A 15,719-nucleotide genomic window follows, 5' to 3' on the forward strand; every position below is an offset into this window, starting at 1 on the left:
TTTGATGAACACTCTCTGTAAGCTGCGGTTAAGGTAGCCGTAATGGCTACTCCTGGTTGTCAACTTGACTACATCTGAATGAACTACAGTCCAGAAATGCAAGGCAAACCTGTGATCCAGATCTTCAGACCGAAAGATACAGCCTTCTGACCTGGATCACGACGTGGGACGACACACGCTTTTGATCTAGATCGAGGCATCGTGGCCATGACGTACCTGCCTTTAATCCTAAGAGACTGAGGCAAGCAGGTCTCTGAGTTCAAGGCCAGCCTGGGACAATGCAAGTTCCAGATCGAGGCGTAGAGATACACACCTTTAATCTGGGCCACACCTTCTGCCGGAAGTCTACATAAGGACATTGGAAGAAGGAAGACTCACTCTTCTTTGCCTGCTTGCACTTACTGGGTGGCACATCTGTTGGAGCCTGGATTCCAGTTTATACAGGAGAGCAGCTGAAAGAACTATCCTCGTGGGACTGAGCAACTACTAGATTCTTGGATTTCCATTCACAGCTGACCGTTGTTGGGTTAGTTGGACTGCAGACTGGAAGTCATTATGATAAAGAACCCTGACTAATATAGCAGCCAGCCCTGAGGCAAAAGAATCGCTGGAGCTCAGGAGTCCCTAGACAGCCTGGCTACATAGCAAGACACAGCCCCAAGAGAACATGCAACAAGTGTGTTTGTACTGGACATATACAGAGTTTTCCTTGGTTTCTAAGCAACATGATGCAATAACTATTTATATAGATGTCCTAAGAGATCTAGAAATGATTTCAGCTGTACAGGAGGATGTACATGGGTTATATGCAAATACTATGCTATTTGTATTGTACACTTGAACAGTCACAGATTTTAGCATGCACAGGGGTACCTGAACCAACCCATATGCATGCACACTCACACACATACACACACACACTCACACACATACTCACACTCACACTCCTCACATGCACACACACACTCACACTCACACACACACTCTCATACTCACACTCACACACATACTCATACACTCACACTCACACACCTCACATGCACACACGCACACAAATACTCATATACTCACACACATACACCCACTCACACACACTCACATACTCACACAGGCTCACATACACACTCACACTCATATACACACACACTCACACTCACACACACTCATATAGTCACATATGCTCACATAACACTCACATTCACACATACACCCACTCACACACACTCACATACTCACACAGGCTCACATACACACTCACACTCATACACACACACACTCACACTCACACACACTCATATATTCACATATGCTCACATACACACTCACATTCACACACACTCACACATGCACTCACACACTCTCATACTCACACTCACACACTCACACTCATACACACTCACACATACACACACTCATACACACATTCACACACTCACACATACACTCACACACACACATACTTACACACACTCACACACAAACATACACTCACACACACATTCACACACTCACACATACACTCACACACACATACTTACACACACTCACACACAAACATACACTCACACACACATAATCACACTCATACTCACACACACACTCACACTCACACATATACATACATTCATACACACGCACACTCACTCATACTCACACATATACATACACTCATACACATGCACACTCACACTCACACACACACACTCACACAGGATGGCATGGCTGCATTCATTACAGCAGAATTTTTCTTGGCTATTCTCATTCTCACACTTCTTTAACTTCTCCTTGAGGCTCTATATTACTCTTTTGTATTCAAACAAAAGAATTAGACTATTGAGATACCTCTGAAGAATGTTTTAAAATATCTGTGTAGCGTGCTCACTTTGGCAACACATATACTAAAAAACAAATAAACAAATAAACAACAACAACAACAAAAACCCTGCAGTTATAAATAACATTAAGTCTCTAAAAACCATCCAGAAAGACCTCAGAGGGACAGAGGCAGGTTAATTCCGGGAGTAATGAGAAGGCACCAGGGCTGGGGCTGGTCCACTCTTCTCAAGTTTTAAACTGTAGAGGTTGAGTAAAGCAAAGGGAAGAATTTCAAAAAGAGTTTTCCAAAAATGCTATCTTAAAACATTTTTTAAAATAAAAGTGAACTACCAATTTGTGAACCCCAGCTGAGCTGGCTAGCTCTGCCCGAAGAGAATTTGTAACTCTCTTTGCTCTGTAAGATTGTCTTAACTGGGTCACCCTATAATTTTTTTTTTCAAAAACTCACCTTGATAAAAGCATAGCCAACGCCGTTATCCGTGATGGTGAGTCCAAGTGAATCCTCTGATTTATAAACGTTCACTTCCTTTTTTATGCCTTTCACGTGGGCAAATATGAAATCTTCAAGACCTAGCTGCCCACCCAGGAGTTTTCCCATGTCAATTTTAGGTGTGTTTAAAGTACAAAATAGGATCTGTAAAGAGAGAGAAAAGCTCGTTAGTCTTCTTCAACAAAACACCCTGACCATCAATGAACTTGTTCAGTAAATATCTACTGAATGAAGTAGTCCTCAATTTATGATGTAAAAGTCCCTGTCATAAAGTGTATTAGAAGGTGATTAAAGTGTATTAGAACTCTGTCTGGGCAGAGTTCGAGGCAACGTTTTCACATGCTAGAATTAGACATGTCTTCAGCATTTCTGAAGACCAGACACTATGCTAAGTGATTTATATCGGCTCTCTCACTGAACACTCACAATGACTATGTAAAGGACGTTGTTGTCCTCATATCACCAACAGGAAATGGAGACTTAGCAAGATGAATTAATTTGCTTACAGTCACAAAATCATCATGTGTCAGACTCAAGGGTCTGAGTTCAACTCTCATCGTCTTCAAAGTGGTTTAAACTATGTTATTCTCCTCCGAAATATAAGTTCTATTCCCAAAGGCCCTCAGGAAGCACATGCATGGTAGTGAGGTACACACTACCGTGAAAATGCACGTCAAAACCAGTAAATATTTCTTTCTGTTGTTTTGTTTTGTTTTTCGCTGAACAGACTCTGTACACCAAGCTGGCCTTGAAGTCACAGAGTTCTGCCTGCCTCTGCCTCCAGAGTACTGGGATCAAAGGAATGCACCAACACGCCTGGCCTTATCTGTTGTTGTTTTTTTTTTTTTTAAATTTATTGTATTATGTGAGTACACCATTGCTGTCTTCAGACACACCAGAAGAGGGCATCAGATCCCATTACAGATGGTTGTGACCCACCATGTGGTTGCTGAGAATTGAACTCAGGACCTCTGGAAGAACAGTCAGTGCTCTTAACCGCTGAGCCATCTCTCCAGCCCAGGCCTTATCTTTTTTGAAAGGGGATATTTTATTTCCTTTGCATCATAGTGATTCAAAATAGCAATTTAAGCAAAGTTGAGGGCATAGCTCAGTGGCAGACATCTTGCCTAGCACAAACCAAGCCTCAGGTTCGTGAAGAAAAAAGAAAAATGACTTTTTTTATTTCTATCAAAGTTGGCTAGCCCACCAAGGGCCAATATTCTATAAATCTTCCCCAACAGCTCGAACTTTTGATTATACAAAAGCCACCTCCCTGTATTTCTGGACTTGATCCTCACGGCCTGCTTCACTGGAGTAAAACCCGAGTAACCTCCCACCCATGTGCCTGCTGCTCCGGCTGGTGCGGGTTCTTACAAAGAGAAATCGCCTGCTGCCAGCTCTCCCTTGGCTCTCGTCCCCCTTGTAAAACACCAGGGTTGTTACTTGACTCTCACAGATTCAGTATCCAGCAGAAGGACCTCTGTGAGTTCCAGATCAGCCCGGGCTACACAATGAGAACCTGAGGCCTGGATGGCATGCCTAAAGCTTGGGATACAGTGGGTTCTTACAAATTCAGTAAGGGACTAAACATAAGAAGTTTACCAACAGTACCACTGCCCTGCTGTTCCCATGAGACAGGCGCTTTCTGAATAATAGCTCAACTAGGCATGGGAGCTCCTTCAACTGCAGGGCCCAGGAAGAAGACATTAGATGCTGCTCATTTTAAAGGTCACAACCAGGATAAATTTTATTTCCCCCCAGAAATCGTATGCGATGGCCACTCTTGGTTGTCAACTTGACTACATTGGGAATAACTAAAAATCTGAGTTGTCAGACACACGGGTGAGGGGTTTTTATTCGTTAACTGGGTCAGCTGAAGGCACAAATCCATAAGCACTAGAAGTTGGACTCTGGGCCACACCTACTGGTGGTAGCCTATGTAAGAACAAGGAGGAAAGAGGCTTCTGCTCTGAGTGCTGGCCCTTACTCTTACATCACCGGCATTGGAGCCTACTTCGGAATTCTGACAAATACTGAAGGCAGATGAGCTGAGACATTCAGACTTGTGGACTGAACAACTAATGAGTTCTTAGGCTTGCCATGGGAGATAGCCATTGCTGGACTAGCTGGATCACAGCCTATAAGCCGCACTAATAAGTCATATATATATATATATGTGTGTGTGTGTGTGTATACTTGTTATATATATATGTGTGTGTATATATGTGTATATATGTGTATGTATGATTTTATGAATATACACACATGTATGTATATATGTATATGTTTATATGTGTGTATATATGTGTATATGTGTGTGATATGTGTGTGTATATATGTGTGTATATATGTGTGTGTATACATATATATATATATATATGTATATATATTCTATCAGTTCTGTTCCTCTAGACAACCCTGACTAATAAATCACATTACTCAACATTTTAAAAGATAACTCATGGACAGCATTCTTTCTGTGTATTTATACTTTAATTGCTACTTTCCCGGTGTTTTTAAATTCCCGATGTGATGCGTACTTGTTACTACTGATCATTGGAGCTCATCTGGCCAGGACAGCTAGCCCAGAACCAACAGGGTACATTAAAGTTACGTTTCTTACAGGGGAGCCCTGTCATATTCTTCAAGGATACTTTGTGGATGGTGCAGAATAAATATTTGTCCCTAGTGCTTCAGGAGATGGTCTAGCCCACACACAGATGAACAAATGACCCAAACGCATCCAAATTATTTTTAAAACCCCAGGAAGTTCATTTCCAGCTCTCTTTTGTTTGATGTTTTCCTTAAACAGGAACTGGAACTGCGCTGGCCAAAGAGTCTAGTGTCCCAACATTAAGTGAAGAGGGAGGTTATGGTTCACACACCTAGAAACTCACTATCTGTGGGTGTGGTTTTTTCATTGTTGCAGATAGATTCTTATTTCACACAGTCCATTCCGGCCAACTGCAGTCTCTACTCCCCAAACCCTCCTGGTGTATGTTGTTTACCCATCCCCTCCCCACCCCCTCACCCACCTCTCCTTTCCCAGAAACACTCCCCCTACATTTTCCCTCAGAAAAGAGCAGGCCTCCAAGAGACAAGGACCAAACACAACAAAACAAGATACAAAAAGATCACACGCAAATCTGGAGGTTGGACAAGGCAAAAGGAAGAGTCCCCAAAACAGGAAAAAGAGTCAGAGACACACCCACTCCTACGGGTTCAGTTTTAAGTGAAAGCAGCTGAAACAGTTCTCTTGTGGCTACCTACGGTAGCAGTAGTAAAAATTCTCATATAACTGCTTTCTTATATCTCAGTTTTCCCAAGAATCTCGCTTTTTTTTTTTTTTTTTTTTGTGCCCTTTATTTCAAATAAGAATGATAGAAACAGGGCTGGAGAGATGGCTCAGCGGTTAAGAACACTGACTGTTCTTTCAGAGGTCCTGAGTTCAAATTCCAGCAACCACATGGTGGCTCACAACCATCTATAGTGGGATCTGATGCCCTCTTCTGGTGTGTCTGAAGACAGTGACAATGTACTCAGACACATATAATAAATAAGTCTAAAAAAAAAAAAGAATGATAGAAACATCAGTCAGTGTTACTGCAGAAAATAAAAAAGAGAAATTGAAAATGAATAAACCAAGAATTCGCCCTCTCATGTGAAGATTTTCACCCCATCATTACACGTAAGAAAACCATGTGATTGCCTTTCTGTTGTTAATGACTAGGTTTGACCTGGGCTATTCTCTCTTTCTTTTTTTTCAGAGTTATTTATCTTTAATTATGCATATGTATATACATCTGAGTGTCTAAGGATTCTAGAGGTGTTTGATCCCTCTGGAGTTGGGTCTGCGGGTGGTTGTGAGCTCTGGTATGGGTACTGGCATCTGAACTCTGATCCTCAGGAAGAGCAGCCAGTGCTTTTAACTGCAGAACCATCGTTCCCAGCCTGGGAGACTCATATTGTCTAAGTTTTATAGGCTGGTCTAGATAGTGAGTTCTAGGCCAGCGAAGACTGTCTAATGACCCCATCCAAAAAAAAAAAAAATCTTCCGAAAAGATCAGCCTTAGTCACAGTCACTGTTCTACTGCTGTGAAAAGATACCATGACCAAGTCAACTCTTAGGAAAGAAAGCATTTAATTCACAGGCTTAGTCCATTATCATGCCAGGAGCCATACAAACAAGCTATTGGAGAAGCAGCTAAGAGTTACACCCTAATCCAAAAGCAGAGAGAGACTGGGCTTGGTGTGGGCTTTTGAAACCTCAAAGCCCACTCCTAATGGTGCATTTCCTCCCACAAGGCCACACCTCCTAATCCTTCTAATCCTTTCAGACAGTTCCACTCCATGCTGACTAAGTATTCAAATATATGAACTTATGGGGCCATTCTTATTCAAACCATCACACTCTCAAGAGTAAACATGTTACATTAAAACTTGTAACTCCTAACTGTGCTGGTACTGGGGTGAGGTATACACTGTTTCACTATGGGCTCCCACTTTTGCTAAAATGCAGTGGATAGCAGCATCTACTTCAACTGTATACAACACTGAACACAACACACTGAGGAGATGGATGCCAGAAAGAATAAAAGAAGACCAGTATCAAGGACAAGAGACACTGGTGCATTGTGGGTACCAGCTACTTACACAACTTGAAGTTACAACAGACCCAGGTAATGTTGTCTTTCAGGCTGCACAGCACTAACTTGAAAGTCCAGATTCAGAATGTTCCACAATCCAAAACATCTTGCACCTCAATATACTGTGGAATATTCTATGCCACAAATCTTTGTTTTCTACCCAAAATTATTTTTTAAAGCATTACACACCGTCATCTTCTATTTACTTGCATGAAATTAATTTGTAAATAAACTTTGCATTAAATGTGCAAGTATTCCAAAATACAAAATGAAACTGGAATCCAGAATACATTGAGTTCTAAGCCTTTCCGATTAGAGATAAGCAACCTACGGGTGTGTGTTTATCTGTTTGTTTTAGGGCATGGTCCCAAACATGATAAGAACCTGCTTCAGGGACAGCAAGGTAACTCAGTGGTTAGGGTGCTTGCCAGGCAAGTCTGGCAATATGAGTTCAATCTCCAGAATCCACGCAAAAGCCAAATGCAGTTGCTCACATATACTCCCAGAATTCCTACACAGAGCCGGGAGGCGAACAGAGAATCATCTGAAAGCTCACATAGGCAGCAAGCACAGAAACAAGAGAGGATTTGCCTCATCACAAGGTGAAGAAGAGAATTCACTGCTGAATGCTGCCCTCCATTTTCATACACAGGCCGTCTCCCAAAATAATCTTTAAGAACATCCAACCACTGAACTATATCTGCCTTGCCTTTTTCCTCCTGCCTTAGAAAACAGTGGCTTAGAGTAAAAAGTTTTGTCTAGGACTGTAGCCATGGTTGACAGATTCCAATCTCTTTGCCCTCCAATGAGTCTCTGAGATCTAACATCTGCCCAGGGCCATCTAAGCCCCCATCACCTCCCAGTGTGTAAGCACGACTAATCCTTCTGACTCAGATATGAAGGCATGTAGCCCTGTGCTCTCAGCAGACAGGACATCAGCTCAGACCACAGAGAGTTTGTCTGTCTAAGGTCAAAATCACAACAAGAATTCAGGCTTCAGTGGGGTTTTTTTTCTAACACATAATTCTTTATCTACAATGTAATATAAATTCAGTCTTCAGTGAGAAACTGAATATACATAAAATGTATAAAATGTATACAAAATATACATTTTATGCTGTGTAAAACTGGATAGTTTCTGTAGTAAACTGTTCGATTTCTAAAGGAGTAAGACAGCTTCTGAAGTGAATTTCTTGTAAATGGCTCTGAAAGTCATGAACATTAGGTGTTTTAAGAAATGTCCAAATATCATCAAAGCATGATTGCTCAGTTTGAATTATAATAATTGAGAAGTCATTTCTGGTCACTTTAAACTATTTACATTCATTTCTCTGTATTCTAAACAGCCATTCCAAAAATCTCCTGCCTAGTATTTTCTCAATATAACATACTCAATCTCTAACATTGTTTCAAACAATGTATCATATTATACACAGCATCTTAATACCGTAGTCACTAGAAACAGTTTCACAGCTTAGAAAAGATATAAAATTGGCAACAAGGCAGACATTTAGAAACATGATACTGTGTGCTTTATTTAGACCCTCAAGAGGATATTGTAGAAAGCCCTGCCTCGAACAGGGTAGAACTTTCTATAAATGATTCACTTCTAAATTAGCCTCCCGAGGTCAGCAATGGCAAGCCTTAAATAAAAAGTGAATCATTCTGTGTCATCCTTGGCCAGCACAACTACTTCTTCCTAGGTTTCTAATGACGAAAATAGTATGACAAAGGAATTCTATCAAAAAAAAAAAAAAAGAAAGAAAGAAAGAGAGAGAGAGAGAGAGAGAGAGAGAGAGAGAGAAAGAAAGTCAAATCCATATTTTTAAACCACCAAATGACTTCCCAGAATAACTAAAGGAACAAATTTTTCTGCTATGAGGTCTAATTGAGGGAACTACTTATCTAAGAAAATCAAAATCGCAAGGCAGTTCCTGAGACCCAAGAGAAGGGTGGGAGGGTATTGGTTTTAATCTCGCCTGTGTGGTCACAATCCAAGCACGAACCCAGCAAGTGAGACATTGCCTCTCCCACACTATCCCTGCAGAGAGAGGAGCTGGTTTAGCTTATCCCATCGGAGGAATGGAAGCTATTGCCAACTTCAAGACATCGTAAATCAAATGATGCTTCCGTTCCCAGCTTTCTGAACCAATTATCTTCCATAAAGTGTCTTCCTCTTTGATGCAAAAGATGGGGAAGAACACAGCAGGTAAGGAGCCTAGGTCAGTAGTTTACCCCCCCGGCACAGTGAGATGGCTTGCTAACATCACAGGTGACACCCGTGGACTAGGCTCTCCGGCCACCAGCGAAACTGAACATAGAGTCATATAGATGGCCGTTTGGCTCCAAGAGAACCTCACCTGCAACACTGAGAATAAAATGTCTAGAGAGCAGGTGGCATTTGAAAGTGACCTAAGTGGGGGCTTAGACTTGCTGTGGCTGTAGAGAACTGGAGCTCAGTTCCCAGCATACATGTCAGGGAGTTTATAACCACCTCTAATTCCAGCTCCAAGCATCCATCCAATGCCTTCTTCTGTCTGCTGTGGGTTCCTGTATGCATATGTACACACACACACACACACACACACACACACATACACACACACACACAAACACACACACACACACACACAGACGCGCACGCATAAACAAAATAAAAAGGTTAAAAAAAATTGGGAAGAGAAGGAAGGAGACCACCTCAGGAACTTTAATCTTTATTTGGGAATTGGAAAATGTAAGAAATGAACGGATGGGTAGAGTGGGAGGGGACGGCCAAACGCACAAGCGTGGTTTCCCTTGTTGCAGACTGTGTGTGAGGTTTCTGCTAGGTTGGGAGTTGCTCAGTTTTGACCCTCTTCTTGCTGTAGGGACAGGGAACTCTAGGACCAAACACTGGGGAAAGGTGAAGGGGCTGACAGGTCTCTGCAAATAGGTGTGTCACAGTCCTAAGTAAAGGTCTCTGTGCTGGGGATTGCTTAAGCTTGCTCCTGGATTCCTGCTCCCCGCTCCTGCTCCCCATTCCCTGTGCCCCTCCTGCTTCCTGCTCCCTGCTCCCACCACAGTTTCTCCCCACCCTCTGCTGGCCAGTATCTATTCAACCTTCAATATCCCTAGTACTGAGGCAGGCAGAGTATTTGGGAGAGGAGAGGAACCCAGCAGGGTCAGAAGGCTTCCCAAAATCTTGGCAGCTACTATTGGACTCTATGCTCAACTCCCAAGAATGTGTCACCACACCAGAGCCAGAACGAACAGTACCAGGCCCCTGGCTCCAGGCTGGGTACTGACTCTGCCTGTGCTACCTGCTTCTATTTTTATGACCACACATGCTCCATCCCTCGGCTCCCCTCAGATCCTGTGATGTGTAACCCTCCTCATACTGACAAAGTGGGAAATACAATTACGTAAGCCTAGGTTCTAACTGTGTTACAAGCAAAGTCAGTATTCTTTGTTCTCGGTTCTCCTAGACTGCAGTGACCATGCAAATCAAAGGCCCAATTGTTTCTTGCAAAAGCAAGAATCTTTCATTTGAGACAGGGACAAGAAGGGGAGATGGGGGAGTGGGGGGTGGGAGGGTTGAAGGATGGAGGGGAATCCTACTCCAGTGTAAAGGTATAACAAACTTTTTCATCTCCTATCTCCTTCTTTTCTGCCCCCAGGCAATCAGGTTATCATTAGGTTAACTATATCCCAGGTTACCCTTGGTCTCACAACTTCTTCTGCTCTCCGCTTTATTCGGGTGTGTGATAGAATTGTACAGTCTCCTATTTCTGCTCCATTTCTTCTTGAAAGGACCGATGGGCGTGGCCCTGTGTGAGTGTAGACAGAGGATCCTGGTGGGATGGCTCAGTGGGAAAAGCCCCTGCACCATGAGTCTGCAGACCTGAGTCTGGTCCCCAGAACCCTGGTGAAAAGCTAGATTTGATGGTGGGCGCCTGAAACCCGGTGCTCCAATACCAGAACAGGAGCCTCAGCCAGGACCAGAGAGCTTGCGGTAGCCACTGTGACAGAAAAAGCAGGAGAGACCTTCCTCACAAAAATGGGAGGACAGAGCATCTCCTGAACAATGCGCTCTGGCATCCACATGCCATGGCACTCAAGTGTCTGAAGACTGACAGACAGACAGACAGACAGACAGACAGACAGACAGACACACACACACACACACACACACACACACACACTAGCAACTTTTAATTAAAAATAAAGAAAGATCTTAAGACACTGGATCTGGGGAGAGACTGTACTTGAATTCTTCTTCTGGGTCTGCCCCTGACAACCGTCTCTAGACTCCCCAGTCTGGGCTTCTAGGGCCATAATATGAACATAATTACCCAGATTCTAGGAGTCTTAATCGGTATTGGGAGTGGTGAAAATTAGCTCTGACTGCTGAACGTGGATGCATGTTCAGCAGAACGATTAGTAGATTAGCAGACTTATGAGCTAAGAATAACCCCATCCTGGTATTTTTTTTTTTCCGGAGCTGGGGACCGAACCCAGGGCCTTGTGGTTGCTAGGCAAGCACTCTACCACTGAGCTAAATCCCCAACCCCCATCCTGGTATTTTCTACGCTTGGCAATAATACACAGAGGAATGCCTTCCCAAAGTCCACCTTCTCCCCTCCCCCAATCCGACCTCAATGTCTGTGCTTTTCTCTCTTTTTTTTTTTTTTTCTTTTTCTTTTTTCTTTTTTTTTGGAGCTGGGGACCGAACCCAGGGCCTTAGGGTTGCTAGGCAAGCGCTCTACCACTAAGCTAAATCCCCAACCCCCTAAAGATTTATTTTTATGTGTGTGGTTGTTTTGTTTTGTTTTGGTTTGGTTTTTTTTTTTTTTTTTTTTTTTTGGTTCTTTTTTTCGGAGCTGGTGAGCTGGGGACCGAACCCAGGGCCTTGCGCTTCCTAGGCAAGCACTCTACCACTGAGCTAAATCCCCAACCCCTGTGCTTTTCTTTTGCACCATGCTGACTCACAGCCTGTCAAGAACCTTGCAAACCTGGGCAGAACTGCAGTAACCTGTGACACTTTGAGACATTGCTACCACATGCTTTACTCTGAGTATTATAAACCTGTAGGAGCCAGGCCTGTGGCTCAGTGCTTGCCTGGGTTTCTGTTTCATCATCTAGAGAAGAACCAAAGCATTCCCTAAGATTGATCTGAAAGCCTAAACCGAGCAGAGATGTTCTCCTGTATGCCCTGTGTGAAGCATCGCCTGCAGTAGCCAAGAGTCAAGCAACCGTACTAGGGCAGGAGTGGGTGGTACCAACCTCTAAGGAAATAGCTGAGATCTGGGAGAGCTCTTGGTTACAATAATCACATGACACTGGCATTAGCAGGTTTGGAAGGGCTCAGAGATACCATGTGAACTGCCTGGCTTGGTGAAGAATTGGGAAACTTCCAAATAATTTTCAAGTGGCTTGTCAGATATTCATACTGACAAAGTGGGAAATAAAATTACTTAAGCCTACGCTCTAACTGTGTTACAAGCAAAGTAAGTATTCTTTGTTCTGAATTCTCCTATGCTGCAGTGACCATGCAAATCAAAGGCCCATTTGTTTTATACAAAAGCAAGAATCCTTCGTCTGAGACAGCGACATCACTAACCAGAGCACTGCCTGTGTTATTTGACCTTTAGCATGCATTCAGTCAGCTCCTGTGTTACTGTGTTGCAATAAATAATTTCAAGAGTTTACAAACGTTACTTGGTCGTTCTGTATTTTAAATTTCCATAGGAGGCTGGAGTAGTGGCTTAGAAGAGTACTGGCTGCTCTTCCAGAGCCTGGGTTCAATTCTCTGCACCCACATCTGTAACTCCAGTTCCAGGGCACTCAAGGCATTCTTCTGGCCTCTTTCAGTACCAGACACACACACAGTGCAAGGCATACATGCAGGCAAAACATAAACAAAACACAAAAAATAAAACAAGTTAGAAATGTCTTGGGCCAGCAAGATGGTTGAGCACATAAAAGCACTCACCATACAAGCCTGATGACCTGAGCTTCACTCCTGAAATCCACAAAATCAACTCATGAAAGTTGTCCTCTGACCTTCATATTTGTATACACACGTACATGCACATACATGCACACACATATATACATACACACAACATGCACATACACACAACCTCACATGCATGTGCATACTCACACACATGACACATGCACTCGTGCACACATACACACACATGCTTATACACACATGTACACACACATGCATACACACATATGCATACACACATGTACACACACATGTACACGCACGTGTTACAGTCCAGTAGTTAGGTTAAACATTTACAAAGTTTAAATATCACATATGAAGACAAAGTAAGCTGAGCGTGGTGTCCACACCTATAATCTCAGCGTTTGGGTGACCCACACTGAATCACCACAAGTTTAACTCAGCCTGGGGCACATATTAAGTTCCAGGGTGAGACCCTGTCCAAAAAAAAAAAGTGAGAAAAGAATGATATAGAATGTCATGGTTTATTCATGGTTTATGTATGCTCGGCATAGGGGTGACAGTGTTAGGAGGTGTGGCCCTGTTGGAGTAGGTGTGTCACTGTGAGCATGGGCTTTAAGACCCTCATCCTAGCTGCCTAGAAGTCAGTATTCTGCTAGTAGCCTTCAGATGAAGATGTAGAACTCTCAGCTCTTCCAGCACCATGCCTGCCTGGATGCTGCCATGTTCCCACTTTGATAATAATGGACTGAACCTCTGAATCTGTAAGCCAGTCCCAGTTGAATGTTGTCCTTGTAAGAGTTGCCGTGGTCATGGTGTCTGTTCACAGCAGTAAAACCCTAACTAAGACAGAGGATATATGAACATTCAGTGAGATATTATTCTATTTTTATTATGGTTAAATCCTTTTTTTTTTACTATCTGTAGGTACAAACACCTGATTGTTTCATGTGCCTTCTATTTTTCCCAAGTATCTGTATACTAAAAACTATATTTATCTCTAGTATTATGGTTAATTAATATATTATGTTTGAAATTGTGTGTGTAGATAGATGAGATTTAAAATATTATTATAGAGAGTTAAATATGTGTCACACATTTAGAAATTAGACAAATTTGAGTATAAAGTTAAGAATTATCTGTGGAGGCTGGCATAGTGGGACACACCTTTAATCCCAGCACTTCAGAGGCAGAGGCAAAGGCAGGTGGACATTTGTTCGTACAAGGCCAGCCTGGTTATAGGACAGCCAGAACTGCATATGTAATTCTGTGTAGACTCTGTGTTTAAAAAAAAATCGTTCTGCAGAGCAGTGAAGGAAGATGTGCAAGAGGAGGATGGTGATTCTGAGACCAGTTTGGGCTACGTAGAGATTCTAGGCAAGCCTCACTATAGAACAAGACCTTGTGTTGGTTGGGCAGAAAGAGGAGAGGAAACAACTTGGGATTTGGACAGACACTTGGGATCCCTGCACTTGAGTATTTCACCCATACTGTGAGCTCCAGCCGCCTCCACTGTCAATCAAGGTAATTTCTAGAGGTTCTGAAGGAATCCTTGCTTTAGATAAGATAGCTCATGTTAAAGGTACACTAAGAGGAATTCAGCAGTATTGTGCTCTTCCTCTTTTCTTGTGTCTACTTCCCTTCTCCCATCCGTGACAGGAATGGAGAACATCCTAACAGAAACCAGAAGGTGAGCTTGGGAGGCTGAATCAGAATTGACCCTGGGTCACCAAGGAAATGGTACTAACACCAAATACCCAGGCACCACTACATAAAAGTGACACTTGGATGTGTGAATCATTGCAACAAAGATGGGGAATCACCTTCTCCTTACCTCTGACACTGTGTATCCCTCCAAGGCCACCTTTACAACTATAACTTAGGAACTTGTGACTTTTACCAACTGACAAGTGGATCCTGAGTGTCAGTCACCAAATAAAAACAGTTGGACCTGTCTCTCCATGAGACTTTATCTCCAGGGAGATTTTTAGACACATAACAAAGATGCTTTCTCAATGCTTGTGTTCTTAACCCACTCAGCCACTGACAGAGGTCGGATACATTTCTGAAACATAAACAGCCTGTCGCTAGCAAACACTAAAGTCCCCTCCTGTTTTTCAGACATCCGGAAACCCTGCAGAACCTCTCTAGCATCAGCAAAGCCCCAGCTTTGACTTCCAGCTTTAACACTCCAAACACTCAGCCCACTACACAAGAGCTGCAGTTCCTAAGGTGGTGGCCAAGGTTTGTTTGCTACTCAGAGAAGCCACCTCTCCTCTCTAGCTCAGCAAACATCTAGCCCAGAGCTATTTGTTAATTAGTTACTTCTCTCTGAATAATATGTTTCAAGGAACACCCTTGGCTCACTCAGGGATTTATCCTCAGGAGACAGGAAAAACAACCAAAGAAACCCTTCCAGGAGACACACAGACTTTTAGGAATCATTCAATTTTGGCTCCTTCGTGATGACACAGTATCACTTCTCCTAGCACCTGGAAGACACCATGGGACACAGCTACGTTCACGATGCCTTCCCTTCCCAGGCCTCTGTCTCCTTCTCCTGCCACTACCAACCATATAAAAAAGGTATTCTGAATGCTTCTAACCAGGTTTATTTTTAAAGTACAGGGAAAGTGATAACCACGAAGTTATGTTACATAATCTTTACCAAGCATGTGTGAAGCCCTGATACCTGACACTAAGGTTCAACCCTTAACAGCACCTAATTAGTCTCTTGAAACTAATTATTATTTCTGGTTTTGGCGGCCATATAATCCCCCAAATTTAGGAA

General features: G+C 42.8%; 1 protein-coding gene across 1 annotated transcript in view; it reads right to left on the reverse strand.

Moving 5' to 3' along the window:
- Window positions 1-15,719, reverse strand: part of Gipc2 (GIPC PDZ domain containing family, member 2) — a 79,317-nt gene that overhangs the window by 48,239 nt on the left and 15,359 nt on the right. The window contains exon 2 of the mRNA NM_001037210.1: window positions 2,285-2,470. Coding sequence (NP_001032287.1) covers window positions 2,285-2,470 — 186 coding nt within the window. The remainder of the gene's footprint in view (window positions 1-2,284; window positions 2,471-15,719) is intronic.

Source organism: Rattus norvegicus, chromosome 2, assembly GCF_021556685.1.
Source record: "Rattus norvegicus strain SHRSP/BbbUtx chromosome 2, alternate assembly SHRSP_T2T, whole genome shotgun sequence".
Lineage (NCBI taxonomy): Eukaryota > Metazoa > Chordata > Mammalia > Rodentia > Muridae > Rattus > Rattus norvegicus.